The 13860-nt window shown below is 38.3% G+C and overlaps 1 protein-coding gene across 2 annotated transcripts; it reads right to left on the minus strand.

The window, feature by feature from the left end:
* Positions 1-2005: 2005 nt before the first annotated feature.
* Positions 2006-13068, minus strand: LOC118800362 (high affinity immunoglobulin gamma Fc receptor IB-like). Of its 2 annotated transcripts, none has more exons than XM_036560565.1 (11): positions 12917-13068; positions 12131-12409; positions 8850-9098; positions 8638-8742; positions 8406-8498; positions 8184-8219; positions 8027-8101; positions 7453-7530; positions 7194-7253; positions 4269-4330; positions 2006-2116 (listed from the first exon to the last, which is right to left on the minus strand). In XM_036560565.1, the coding sequence occupies exons 1-10, from the start codon at positions 12921-12923 to the stop codon at positions 4290-4292; spliced, it is 1023 nt and encodes a 340-aa protein (XP_036416458.1). In that variant the 5' UTR covers positions 12924-13068; the 3' UTR covers positions 2006-2116; positions 4269-4289. The 2 variants fall into 2 exon arrangements, with proteins under 2 accessions (XP_036416458.1, XP_036416457.1); XM_036560564.1 differs by having other exon boundaries at positions 8406-8519.
* Positions 13069-13860: the final 792 nt, after the last annotated feature.

Raw genomic sequence — 13860 nt, forward strand, 5'->3', positions numbered from 1 at the left:
AGACATACATGCAGATTTCAGTGAAGACAGAGAAACAAGGTATAAAAATGCTGATGTACGTTAAATAACTGAAAAAGAAAGGAAATAATGAAGGACATAATTGTGTTTCGTTGACTACATTGTCACCTTAAATAGTTCAGTCAGTTTGCATTGAATTCATTGTAGTAACTAAATAATAAATCTTAGTAGTTAATAAGCCTGGGGTTTTAAGGGGTTAAAGCCTTCGACTGTGTTGACCACAAAAAATTATGGAATGTGCTCAGGGAAATGGGCATAGCAGAGCATTTCATTATTCTAAAGAGCACCCTGAACACTGATCAACAAGCTACAGTCATGACAGAAAATGAACAAACACATTGGTTCCACATCAGCAAATAAATTAGGCAAGGCTTCATACTGTCACCATAAATGATCCACCTGTATGCTGAACAGTTAATAAGTAAAGCAGGATTGGAATAAGATGAATGAGGATTCAAAACTGTAAGAAACATCAATAACCTTCAATATATGGATGACAACACACACAGCAGAAAATCAAGATTTGAAGGTATTAGCAAGAGAAAATATCAGACTTTAGCTTAATATGAAGAAAACAAAAGTCATGACAATGAGAAAGACAGCTAACTTTACCATTTATGGTAAAGATGTAAAAGTGGTCAACAGATTTTGCCTATTTGGAAAAATAGGCCAACTCTGAACAGCTGAACGTAAAAGATGAAGAGGATGACCAGCAATGAGATGGATGGAGATAATCAGGTGAACCATGAACCAGCCTTTAAGAAAACCCAAACAGAGGACAGGATATTCTAGAGAAACACTGGCCATATGGTCCCCAGGAGTTGAAAAGGACTTCAAAGCACTTAATGGTAATAGTTTTCTACCTTACGTGAAATTGGGCTGAAATCTAATAAGTGAGAAATCTTAGTCAATGATGACCTTATAATAGCTTATAAGCATAAAACTTAAAACACACAATCATTCATATCACAGATATGGATTCACTGATAAAGCTGAACACGCAGGACAGAAACTGTACTGTTCCACTCTGACTGCTGACTGAAACACACACAATCGTCCATCACACACAACCTCATCGCTTACACACTCAGATTAAATATTAGTGCCTTCATACAGCAGCTCTCACTCTGCTGAAGAACACTTACTCACAGAGTATTACAGAGTGTGACCTGAACTCCATACTGTCCCTGTAATGACTGACTGACTGAACAATGCTCTATGTTCAACACTCATCACTTCCTGAGAGAGAGAGAGAGAGAGAGAGAGAGAGTATATATATATATATATATATTATATATATATATATATATATAATGTCCTCTGAGCTGTTTAACTTCTCATCTCCTGAGAAGTTTTTCTCCTTCCTATTTTCAGGAAAAACTCACATCTTCTTCCAAAGGCAACCAGACTCGTGTTACTACCCCATGTTTTGTCTTGGGTGCGTGGGATCTGTAACATGTGGCATTAAAATACTCAACTGGTGAGATTTGATTAGAAGCGTGAGGAACAGACCAATATAGAGCTTTTGAAGCCATTTTTATTAAAACAAATCTCAATAAAACCAGAATGCTGTGATACCTAGTACCACACTGGAAGAATCAAACTGGACGGCACCAAAGAAAAGAACATATCGAAACCGAACCATGCTTGCCTACTCTGAAACCAAAAGTATTTAGCTTATCTAAAAAAAAAGGAAACCAAAGCTAACTACTCTAAACTTCCCTAGCCAGTAACCAAAAGTACATGTGGTGGTGCCTGCCCTCTGATGTAGGGAGCTAGACAGAGTAGACATCTACGTGATGCAAAACAAAGTTACAAGTGTGCAGGTAAAATACCACCACTAAAGTACTTCCTCCAACATAAAAGACCATCTTACACACTAAGTTAAAAGACGTACTGGTAAAATACCTAAAAGAAAGCACTCCCAACACAAGAGATTAAACAGACAAACTAAAACAGCACATGTGTGATCAGTCCTCTCTCTTCAGCCATCTTGAAGGCCTCTTTTAAAACACAGGCTCCTCCCCTGCACCAGCCAGGCCTCTGATTGGTTCTCACATGACTGGTTCCCACAGGACTGGTTCCAGAGCAGGTACCTCTGTGAAGGTACCTCTGTCCAAGAGACCAAGAGAGAGAGACACACAAACAAAAAAAACAAAATACATGCTTAGACGTAACACTCAATGATAGTAATAATTAACAAAATTCATGAAATGAATGAAATTCTCTCCTGTAGAACACAATGAAACCAAGACTGTTAAAACTCACACACAGAACTCAAACTCGTTAATGGAGACCTGTGACTGAAATGAGACAGTAGACAGAAGAAGTAACAGAGTCATCTTCTCTATCAGAAAAATGAACCTTCAGTGGTCAGTAAGTACTCCCTCCTCTCCACTTCAACACCTCCTCCCCCTCCTTCACTGCTAAACACACACAGCTGAGAATAGCAACCAACCCACAACCACACACTCATCTCTGCTCTCAGACCTCTGATGTTCACTCTGTTTGTGTTTACGAAGGACCTATAATAATCTGGTGTTTCCTGACAACTAAGTAAATAATATTTAATAATATGCTTATTTTATGTTGTAGGAATGACAGCCGTTGTCTGGCCACAGCACGCCGGCTCTGGTATCCGACAGTGGCCAGACTTCAAAGTTGACACAGTAGTTGCATAGTTTGGACAAGATATTAATCATGACAGGCACTTGAACACTATTTACGTCTAAACCCCATAAAAGTCACAGCACATCAAGTTTCCTATTTTAGTTGTGAACTGGAGGCTTCTTGCCTTCCAATCACCAACTTTTGACTTGACTCCTGATTCCACTACCAGAAGACAAGTCCCAACCTCTCAATCCCAACCCAAGCAGTCCTCTATAATGTTGGCATGGTGGTATGTCTTGAAATGCTGTAACACTCACTGTTTCTTGGAAATGCACTCTTCTACTTTCCAAAATTAAAGGAATGTCCTGTCTGACTCCTCATGACCCAGGAGTATAAGCAGCTTAGAAAAAGTGTGTGTGTGTGTGTGTGTGTGTGTGTGTGTTTGACTCCATTCGCCCTCATTCACTGAGGACTCACTCACCTCTAGTATTTTGTGGTAATGTGTTTGAATGGGAGAAACAGAAAGTGGCCAGGCTCCCACAAACATGCTCTGCTACCACTCCTAATCAAACACATCTAACAGTCTAAAAATGCATCCAGTGCTGAGTCTTTGTGAAATTGTCACAAAAACCTGCATATCCTACTGTGTGTGTGTGTCTGCTCTCCACATCCTCTGAGCTACTGCTCAATAAACAGAAGTACAGTATGAGCTCAGTCTGATTAACACACTGTTCACACACAACACTGCTACTGTACAGATTCTACTGTAAGCAGATGCTCTAATCAAACACCAAAATACACTTTCTGTTTGTTTGTTTTGTCTGTTTGTTTTATTTAATATCACCATTAGTAAAGCGAATAAAGTAAAATCATTGATTAATTCACTCAAAAAAGCAAATCAAGGAAACAGTAAAAAGTAGCAAGAACATCAGTACAAAAATACACAGAATATATTAACAGAGTAAAAAATATTACACCAAAATGTTTATAAATGTAAAACACTGTTAAAAAGGTTTATAGAAATTTCAAAGATTTACTTTGATTGTATTTAAGTGAGTTTTGGTGGACTACAGAGAGATGGCACTATAGTGAGTTACTGCAGCTCAGAGCTCAGAAAGTACTGAAGCTACCTTTTTCACACTGTTATTTCAGACTTACTGAACCTGATGTAGGTTCAGTAACCTGACTGATGTAACCTGACTGTGCTTATCAAATGCAGATATTTGCTGGTGATGACATTGTCTATATTTAATATAAATTAATCAAGTACTCTCTCTTGCTCAATAGAAACTCCCCCATAGTGGACAAAAACTCATTTTACATGAATATACAAAATGTACATCTTTATAAAGCAAAACACATCACGTTGGATAAACAACTTATTGCAGGGCATCAGTCTAAATTGCTAAAATAATAGATAATGTGAACATTTTTATGCTCTTACTGGCTTTAAATATTTGAATGGCCACATTCTTACCAAGCTATAGTAAATTATCATTTACATTTTTTTTAATGGAACAGCTAAAAGTCTCTATATCGAGACTTACGGGCTGATGTTTCGTCAGGTTTAGTAAGTTAAAAGCAGGACATATGCAAGAAGAGCTTAAATTTTTCTCATATCGTACTGGAATTTCTCCTACCTGCCATTTGTTCTTAATGTTTCAGTTAAAAACATATGTTGAATCAAGTCCAGTGACATCACCTGTAAAGAGATGAAGAACAATAAAAAAAGTTTTATTTATTTATTTTCAATTAGGACTCCTTGAATACAGCCTGTCGTAAAGATATTTACAATTTGATTAAAAGTCAAAGTTTATTAAGTTAGTTTGAAAAGCCAGTTTAATGTTTTTTCTTTGATTTTTTTCTCTTATTCTTCCCTCAAAAGAACAAACTACTACTCTACTACAAACACACTACAGCTTTTAAGATACAGTCATGATGCTTAATTACACATCTTCTATACTGAGGGTGATTTCTTTAGTTATTTTTATTAATTGCACAAATTTTGAGATTAATATTACGTATTAAAGTTTAAAGTTGATCATGTTTCCATTCACTTGCGTGTCAGAATGTTGTGATTCAAATTCTGGGTCATTGTGATGTCATCTGCTCTACTCTACAGTGACTGTCACTAAGATATCACCAACCCCCACCCCCCCTTATCCTTTCATTTATACCCCAGGTGTCAAACACAAGGCCCAAGGGTGAGACCAGACCCGCGACACAATCCTATCCGGCCCGCAAAAGTATTTTAATTTTCTATTAATATTACAGGTGCGCTGTACTATAGTCCCCAGCATGCATAGCAACGTAATGTGCACTCGGACTCTCCTACCCCAACAACAAAGTATGGGACAGCGGTTACACCTCAATTCTACACAATTCTACACAGTTCCACACCAGTCATATTACCAAACAACTTCAGCCAATATAAAGACTTAATGTTAGCTCACAAATTGAGCCCAAATATTAATGAACTTGCAGTAGACTGAGCTCCTGGGGACATTTAAATGTCTACTACAAGTGCCCATATTTTACTCTTGAAGCTTTTGTGTTTTTAGAACAAACAATGGTCAGTTTTTAGCAAAATGTTTAAAAATGAAATAAAACATGGGTGTTCTCTGGTCCATGGATTTGTTGAGATTTTTTTAAGATGGCCCATTTAGTGGTCGACTTTGAAACTGCTAATCATCCAATCTTAAAGTAAATCCTTGATTTTTCAAATGGTGCCCCAAATAACATAACTTTTCACTTTTTCTTCTTTTTGAGAAGAAAGACTTTTTAAGACATTAACAACACAGTCCCATTGAAATACATTAAATAATGTTCAGAAACTGTAAAATGATCTGTCAGCAGAACCGATGATGTCATAATAGTACATTTAAATGTCTACTACAAGTGCCCACTGATGATGTCATAATCTATCTCTCTCTCTCTCTCTCTCGCTCTCTCTCTTAATCTATTCTGATGTCATCAGCCTATAACCTTATTGGCTCCACAGGACTGCAGGAAAATAACACTGAACACTCCTCTGAACTGCATCAGTTATACAGAAGTTTGCATTTAAGTTCTTCACCAGGTCCTCAGTTAACACTAGTTACTTTCAAACTATCATTTTATCATGGTTGATTGCAAAACCATCTTTTGAGTAACATGTTATCTAGTAACAACTAAATAATCCATAGACAGTGACTGAGTCTCAATGAGCTGGAGCTATGGATGTTAGCTTGATGATCAGAGCTGTAAGTAAAACCACATCACCCAGAATTTAGTGCTTTTAGCCATGATATCTTAAACAAAAACTCTTAATTTTACTTAAGCGGAGGTACAAATATTTAGTAATGAAGCTCAAGTTAAAAACGTTTGTGTGTTGCAACATTTTTTGAGTTAGTAAAGTGTAAACCTGATCTAAGTAAACACTTACATGCAACTGGCTCAAGCACTCCTCTACAGTATAAACCATAACATACCAAAAATGACTCTAAAAATCAATCATATTCCTGCCATCATTCTTTCTTCAGTCTTCTTTCATTTGTTTTTCTTTGTTTGCTTCCAACACTCCTAATTTGCACTGGCTCCTTCTCCCTCATGACACACCAGAATCCATATACTGCTCTCAGTTGAATACACGTACACCTATATAAGTTAGTTTGACATCCCATTGCAAAACCATGGGCATTAAAGTTTTTTTTTTTTCTTTAATTGATAAGAAGCATTTTTCTTACAACAACATTGTAGAAACTACATTCCATCAAAATATCAACAGTAATGTTCTTACAACAGGAAAACTTTGTCAGAGTACATTCACCTAAAAACACTAACAAGTGTAGGCATTAAGGCAGATACACTGTATAGTAAATCTATGAAGTAGTAAGGAGTGATTTGCTCTGTGTTACAGCCCATCCTAGGGCTGGGTCATCTGCAAGACCAGCTGTAGCCACCAGAGGGAGGCAGAGAGCTTACGCCCCATAATCAGGGCCACCAGCATCACCTGTGAACAGCCTACTTAAGGGCAACTCTCACTCCATTCGGTGCTCAGTCTTGGGTTGAAGGAAACCATACATGTGAAAATGAAACTAACTTTACTGCTAACAAGTTTTTTTTTTTCTTCTGAATTTTTCTTCTTTCACTTCAGAATAAAATGTTGCTAGTCATTGTTAGCAAGTTTGATGTATTTTAATTTTAAAATGATGTTTAGACAAAAACATATTGATTAGCTATGACTTTAAATCAGTACTATTTGCATACAAGTATCTAATTTAATTCATTTGTTTAACACTAGATGGCGTAGTAGGTCAATGCAGTACCAGTGATTTGCATGTCACTCAAAGACTCTCCTGTCCCTCATTACACTACACCTTATCTTGTCCCACAGCGACTCCACAACAGGAAAGAATTTTACACATACACCATTTGAAGCTCTATTAAGTGACCTATCTTCTGTTGCTGGGCTTAGAACACACCCTAATCCTTCTATAATACAGAGATTTCACAATATGTCTTACATGGTAAGATTTAGTTTGGCAGACATTTAAACATGTCTCATTCTGTACCATTGATCTTACCTTCATCTGTGTTCTGCTTCAGCTCTGAGTACACAGTGTCAGAGTTCACAGTAGCCTCTTCTAAAAGGAAACAAGACACCCAAGATTAAGCTTCCAGAAAGAGCCAACTCCAAATCAATAAATATTGATTTTGGTCTGAATACCGAATGATAATAAGAATAAAAGATGACTGATAAAATGTTCAAAACTTGTCAATGAGGATTTGTTCATATAAAACACTGATTGATGTGGCACTAAGTTAGACTTCATTTTGTTCTACCTTGTTTTTTCTTGGGTTTCTTCTTTGTTTTCAGTTCAATCTCAGCATAAGTCACTTCCATGGATCCAGTGTCAGCATCTGCAGTAGCAAAGAACACAACAAAGCAAATACAGTTATAACCATCTCACTGACCTCTGACTTTCAGTTTTATCCCACTATGCCCACGTCCTTCCCACATAGAAACTTTTTTGCAGTTTCAGAGAGATTTCTCAACTCTGTGTACAGACACTTCCTCTGTCTACACACGCTGACAGTTATCATTCAACATGTGATCTTTTAATATCATTTAAGCACATTTATTTTCTCTGTTTGCAGAGTGACACTGAATGCATTATCTGAGAGGAGATACAGAGGGATAGAGGCAGAGTGCCTGTGGCTGTGAGCGACTGAAGTAAATAGTCTGTGAATCTTGTTCTGAAATATCTTTCCCTAATATAGTAGAAAAAATGGATGCAAAGAATCACATGTTCAGAATCATAGATGGATGAATGTAGTGCAGACACATCATATCAGCTGATTTGGTATATCTAATTCTACATTTAAAAGGCATCACAAATACCCAATCAGAACGTACCTTTGTTCTTGGATTTCTTGTTTTTTCTCATGACCTGTGAGTAAGTGACATCACTGAGCTCGTCTGCAGCGTCACCTGATACAGAATACAGTGTATTAGTTACTATAAGCTGAGTTAAACGTGTTTAAAATGAAATAGTTACTTTTGTCACTCTTACTTGCTCTTTCAACAGTGTCATAAACATGTACATCTCCTACAGGAAAGAACAAGAACAGACAAATATTGAACTCCTTGAACAATGTGTGCTGAATATTTTGAAAATCGAATCACAAGTTGGTTTATTGGTGAGGACACACTTCTAAGTCGGTTTGTCCATCAGTAAAATACAGTATATAAAGAATTGTTTACATATGAGGACAAAAATATAGATATTTTTTACCAGCCTGCAGTGATGTGTATCCAGACTGAGAGTCCTCAGCTCCTGACTCTCTCCGGTTCTGAACTGACATCTGATTGATGTTCTCCAGATGTCCTGTAGAGGGAGACTCATCATCTGGTTGACACAGTAATAAATAAAAATGTGCAATACTATGAAAAATGTAAACAAGTTTTATTTTGTGTTTCTATTCAATGTTTTAATCATGTATAAATTATCTGGATGAGTTTCAGACCTTTTTTGGTTCTGTAGCACCACAGCAGAATCAGAAAGATGATGAACAACACAGCAAAACTCACTCCTACAACCACTCCAACCAGATCAGGAGCAGATTCAGAAGCTGAGCGTGTAGAAAAACATCAATTTACACCAAAATAACTGTAAAATGTTTGAAACGTTTCATTATCTCCTTTAATCAGTTTTACAATAAACAAATCATGTTTTCACCTCTGATTGGGATCCAGCTCTTCTGAGACTCTCCCCTCTCTGGGTGTTTACAGTGGTAGAGACCTTCATCTGACTTTGAGACGGTACGGATGGTCATCTCTCCTGTAGTCTGAGTCTGGAGGAATAATCCATCTTTATAGAACTCAGCTGTGAGTTTTGAGGACTTCGTGTGGTGATTTAAACAGTGTAGAGTCAGAGGATCTCCCTCAATCACAGGATGAATAGGACTGTCCAGAATTACAGAGCCATCTGTAGAAGAGATAAAATATTACAGTTTATACAATGAACAATTACAACGTTAATCATATTAGTAAAATTTGCTTGACAGACAATATAGACTATATAAAGATGCTCATTCTATAGAAAAGTAAAGATTATAGAGTCTTCAAAGGCTGCAGAGTTTGCAGGTGTTTGGTTTAAAGGCCAACACACAGTGTGTGATTTTACAAATCTTGTTGTTTAGTGACTCACACTGTATGTTTGAATCACACATCTTGTACATACTAAGACTACAATGTTCACACTCACAATGTAGGAAAACTGTCAGTCTCGTTGACTTGCTGTGATGTGGGCTACAGAATTGTGGGCTCTGTCTATGGACAGTTTCTAATAAACAACATTAACATTTAAGATTCTGCAGAAATCCTGAAGAGTAAGATGAAAAAAATGAGAGTATGTTTCTAAGTTCCACTTTGTTAAACGGTCTGCCTGTATAACACACCAAAAATAGAAAAAAAATTATCATCACTTGTTAAATTTCAGCTATTAAAAACCTCAAAAAATTCTCCCCCACAATTTTCCTTCCTGTCCAGTATTATAAAAAAAATGGCTGTCACTTAGCGTCTTACATCACCTTTGACAAGCTGGGGTGGCCCTTTTTCACCTTATCTTTTTGCAAACCGGTTGGAAAACAAACAAACAAAAAAATCTAATTAAAAGAAGTTAATTATTAGCTAGTTAGCTCATCAGTGGGAAATAATAGTGAGGCAGAATTTTTTTTCAGGTTTTTGATGCTAGATGCTAATATTTCTAGTGATGCTAGAAATTTTGTTAGCTGTGATTGGTAATCGAATGAATGAATGAAGGAAGGAAGGAAGGAAGGAAGGAAGGAAGGAAGGAAGGAGTAAATGAATAAATGAATAAATAAATAAATAAATAAATAATTTTGAACTCAGGCACACTTTCAATTTTGTTTTCATTTTCCCTTTTGTGGTTTCTGTATTACGGCCCATTTTGTAAAGACAATTGAAATGAATACCTCTATTACCTATTACACCTCACAGATCAAAGTCAGTGCGTACTGGTTTTGTTACCACAAATGTCAACTTTTTTCCTCCATCTCCTAAGTTTGCATGTGTTCACCTGTGTAGGTGCAGTGGTTGTGATTGTATTTATGGTTTGAATGTGACTTTGAGACATCAGTTTGTCAGATCTGCTCAAACTGCAAGACAACCAACCAAAATTTCTGATGTCACAAATTAATCTGATTGTCTGACTTTTCAGTCGCTGCTAGTTTGGGCAGTTAACTGGGCATAACTTCCCCCTCACACAAAAAACAACCAATAAAGCCTGATCCAAAAATATAGTGAGATACGATAAAATCAGGCTCAAACATTACACGCTGTATGTTGGGCTAAACTCGTGTCTTCAGTGCTGACGAGCCAAAGTACTGCAGACGTCAACGCTCTACCTCATTAAACACACCAGATTCAACTCATTAGCTAATTAGCAAAGCTGTTGTGAATTCAGAGTGTTTGATGAGGGAAAACCCCTATCTCTGCAGCGCTGTGGCCTGAAAGGAGCCCAGTTTACAGTATCTCACAAAAGTTAGTACACCCCTCACATTTCTGCAAATATTTTATTATATCTTTTCATGGGACAACACTATGGAAATGAAACTTGGATATAACTTAAAGTGGTCAGTGTACAGCTTGTATAGCAGTATAGATTTACTGTCCTCTGAAAATAACTCAACACACAGCCATTAATATCTAAATAGCTGGCAACACAAGTGAGTACACCTCACAGTGAACATGTCCAACTTGTGCTCATGGCAAAGAACTCTCTGAGGATGTGAGAAATAGGATTGTTGTTTTCCACAGAGATGGCCTAGGTTATATACCTAACACCTTGAAACTGAGCTGTAGCATGCTGGCCAAAGTCAGTTTTCCAGGACAGGTTCTACTCGGAACAGGCCTCACCAGGGTCGACCAAAGAAGTTGAGTCCGCGTGTTCAGCGTCATGTCCAGAGGTTGGCCTCAAAAAATAGACGCATGAGTGCTGCCAGCATTGCTGCAGAGGTTGAAGAAGTAGGAGGTCAGCCTGTCAGTGCTCAGACCATACGCCACACAATGCATCAACTCGGTCTGCATGGCTGTCGTCCCAGAAGGAAGCCTCTTCTGAAGCTGACGCACAAGAAAGCCCGCATGCAGTTTGCTGAAGACAAGCAGTCCAAGCACATGCATTAATGGAACCATGTCCTGTGGTCTGACGAGACCAAGATAAACTTCCTTGGCTCAGATGGTGTCCAGCATGTGTGGTGGCGCCCTGGTGAGGAGCACCAAGACAACTGTCTCTTGCCTACAGTCAAGCAGCTGTGAGTGCTGCCGGCACTGGGGAGCTGCGGTTCATTGAGAGAAACATGAATTCCAACATGTACTGCAACATTCTGAAGCAGAGCATGATCCCCTCCCTTCAGAAACTGCACCGCATGGCAGTTTTCCACCTCGGTAATGACCTCAAACACACCTCCAAGATGACAACTGTCTTGCAGAAGGTAAAGGTGATGGACTGGCCGAGTATGTCTCCAGACCTAAACCCAATTGAGCACCTGTGGGGCATCCTCAAGCAGAAGGAGGAGGAGCGCAAGGTGTCTAACATCCACCAGCTCCATGATGTCATCGTGGAGGAGTGGAAGAGGATTCCAGTAGCAACCTGTGCAGCTCTGGTGAATTCCATGCCCAAGAGGGTTAAGGCAGTGCTAGATAATAATGGTGGTCACACAAAATATTGACACTTTGAGCACAAGTTGGACATGTTCACTGTGAGGTGTACTCACTTGTGTTGCCAGCTATTTAGACATTAATGGCTGTGTGTTGAGTTATTTTCAGAGGACAGTAAATCTATATTGCTATACAAGCTGTACACTGACCACTTTAAGTTATATCCAAGTTTCATTTCCATAGTGTTGTCCCATGAAAAGATATAATGAATTTTTTGCAGAAGTATGAGCTACTGTACAAGGCTTGATCTAACACAGTAAATACTTCATGCAGACTCACTGTGCACTGTGATGTTCACAGGATTGCTGCTCTTTCCAGATTCAGACTCACACCAGTACACTCCAGTGTGGGATGTGTAGAGGGAGCTGATGCTGCATGTAGATCCTGTAACTGATCCCCAGCCTGATGAACAATCTGACACCTTCTCACTGTGTGTGAATCGTCTCACTCTCCATCCAGTAGAGTCACTCTGTCCCTCACAGCTCAGTGAGAGAGAGTCATTAATAAAGTGTTGAGTTCTGCTGGGACTGACCATCAGAGAGACTGGAGGAGAAACTCCTTAGACACAGAAATGATCAATTAGATATTTTATTATGCTGTTTCATTCGGATGATGTTTTGTAAGAAATTAATTGTAGGGAACATATTTAACATGGATAATTTTTCACCTTTGGTTAAAGAACACTAGACAAATAGAAATTTTTTGGTTTAGTCATTTCATATTCAAGAGAGTAAATCTAAAAATGAATACACCGCTCAATACCACATTTATAATTATTCCTACTGTGACAAAATAAAAAAAAATAATTAATTGAATCATTTCTTCTCAGCTGCATTAATTTATGAATCAATTTATTTAGTAACACTAATTTAGTGACAGTCTTTCCTATAAACACCTGTTTATCAGACTTTATAGACACAGCAGGTTTAGGACTGCAGAACCACAACTGATTTATTATTAACACACACATGACTTTTCTGCAAGGATGATGTCACACATAACATTTTGAAAATTCATACTTCATTTTATCTGCAATATTTATAGACTGTGAACTCTTTCACTCACCAGTCATGTTTATCCAGAGAACATCACTGTAGTGAGTGTGGTAGACTGGGTCTCCTCTCCCAGCTCTGCACCAGTACTGTCCTTCATCAGAGACACTGACTGAGCTGATGGTGTAGGAGTGTGTTTCAGTCTTGATCTCATTCTCAGGGTTCTGTGTGTGTTTGATCCAGTAAAACCTCCATCCAGCAGACTGATCCAGCTTACAGTACAGAACCACTGGATTTCCTATCAGTGCAGCTCCTTTATGGCTTGATGTGAGTTCAGGTTTAGGTTTTTCTGCTGTTGGAGATGAAGAACACAGTTCAGAACATGAAGAGTTCACACACTGATCTCAGAGTCTTTACTACAGTAATTACTCACCTTCAACAGAGAGACCCACTCTGTTACTGTACTGTGATGATGAGGGTCTGTAATCTTAACTACATCATACTAGTTCACTGTTTGCAGTAAAGGGGAATAAAATCTAGTACCTTCCACTGTGAGAGTAACAGTGTTGCTGTGTTGTGATGATGAGGGTCTGTTATCTCTCTCTCCTCTACACCAGTACTGATCCTGATCTGCTGCTGATCTGATGGTGAAGGTGATTGTCTGAGACTGATAGACTGCAGTTCTACTGCTGCCTTTATACCACTGATATCTCCAGTTACTGTAAGACTCTATCTCACACTTCAGAGTGACTGACTCTCCAGTGAACACAGGACTCCATTTGGGTTCTACAGTCAGTGTAGCTCTGGGTAAAGCTGTGAGAAGATATGTAGTACAGTGTTTTATAGTCAGTGTGGGGTTAATAATTTAAATATATACACTGGATAAAGTGATCGAATGCGGAAGTTAATTAACACTGGGGTCAGGGATTTGCCTAGACCTTGTCAGCTGCCAGAGAGGGAATGATGGCCACGAGAGACATGAAGATGGGAAGCGAGTCCCGAACCTCACCACCCAGG

This window comes from Colossoma macropomum, unplaced genomic scaffold, assembly GCF_904425465.1.
Source record: "Colossoma macropomum unplaced genomic scaffold, Colossoma_macropomum, whole genome shotgun sequence".
NCBI classification, from domain to species: domain Eukaryota; kingdom Metazoa; phylum Chordata; class Actinopteri; order Characiformes; family Serrasalmidae; genus Colossoma; species Colossoma macropomum.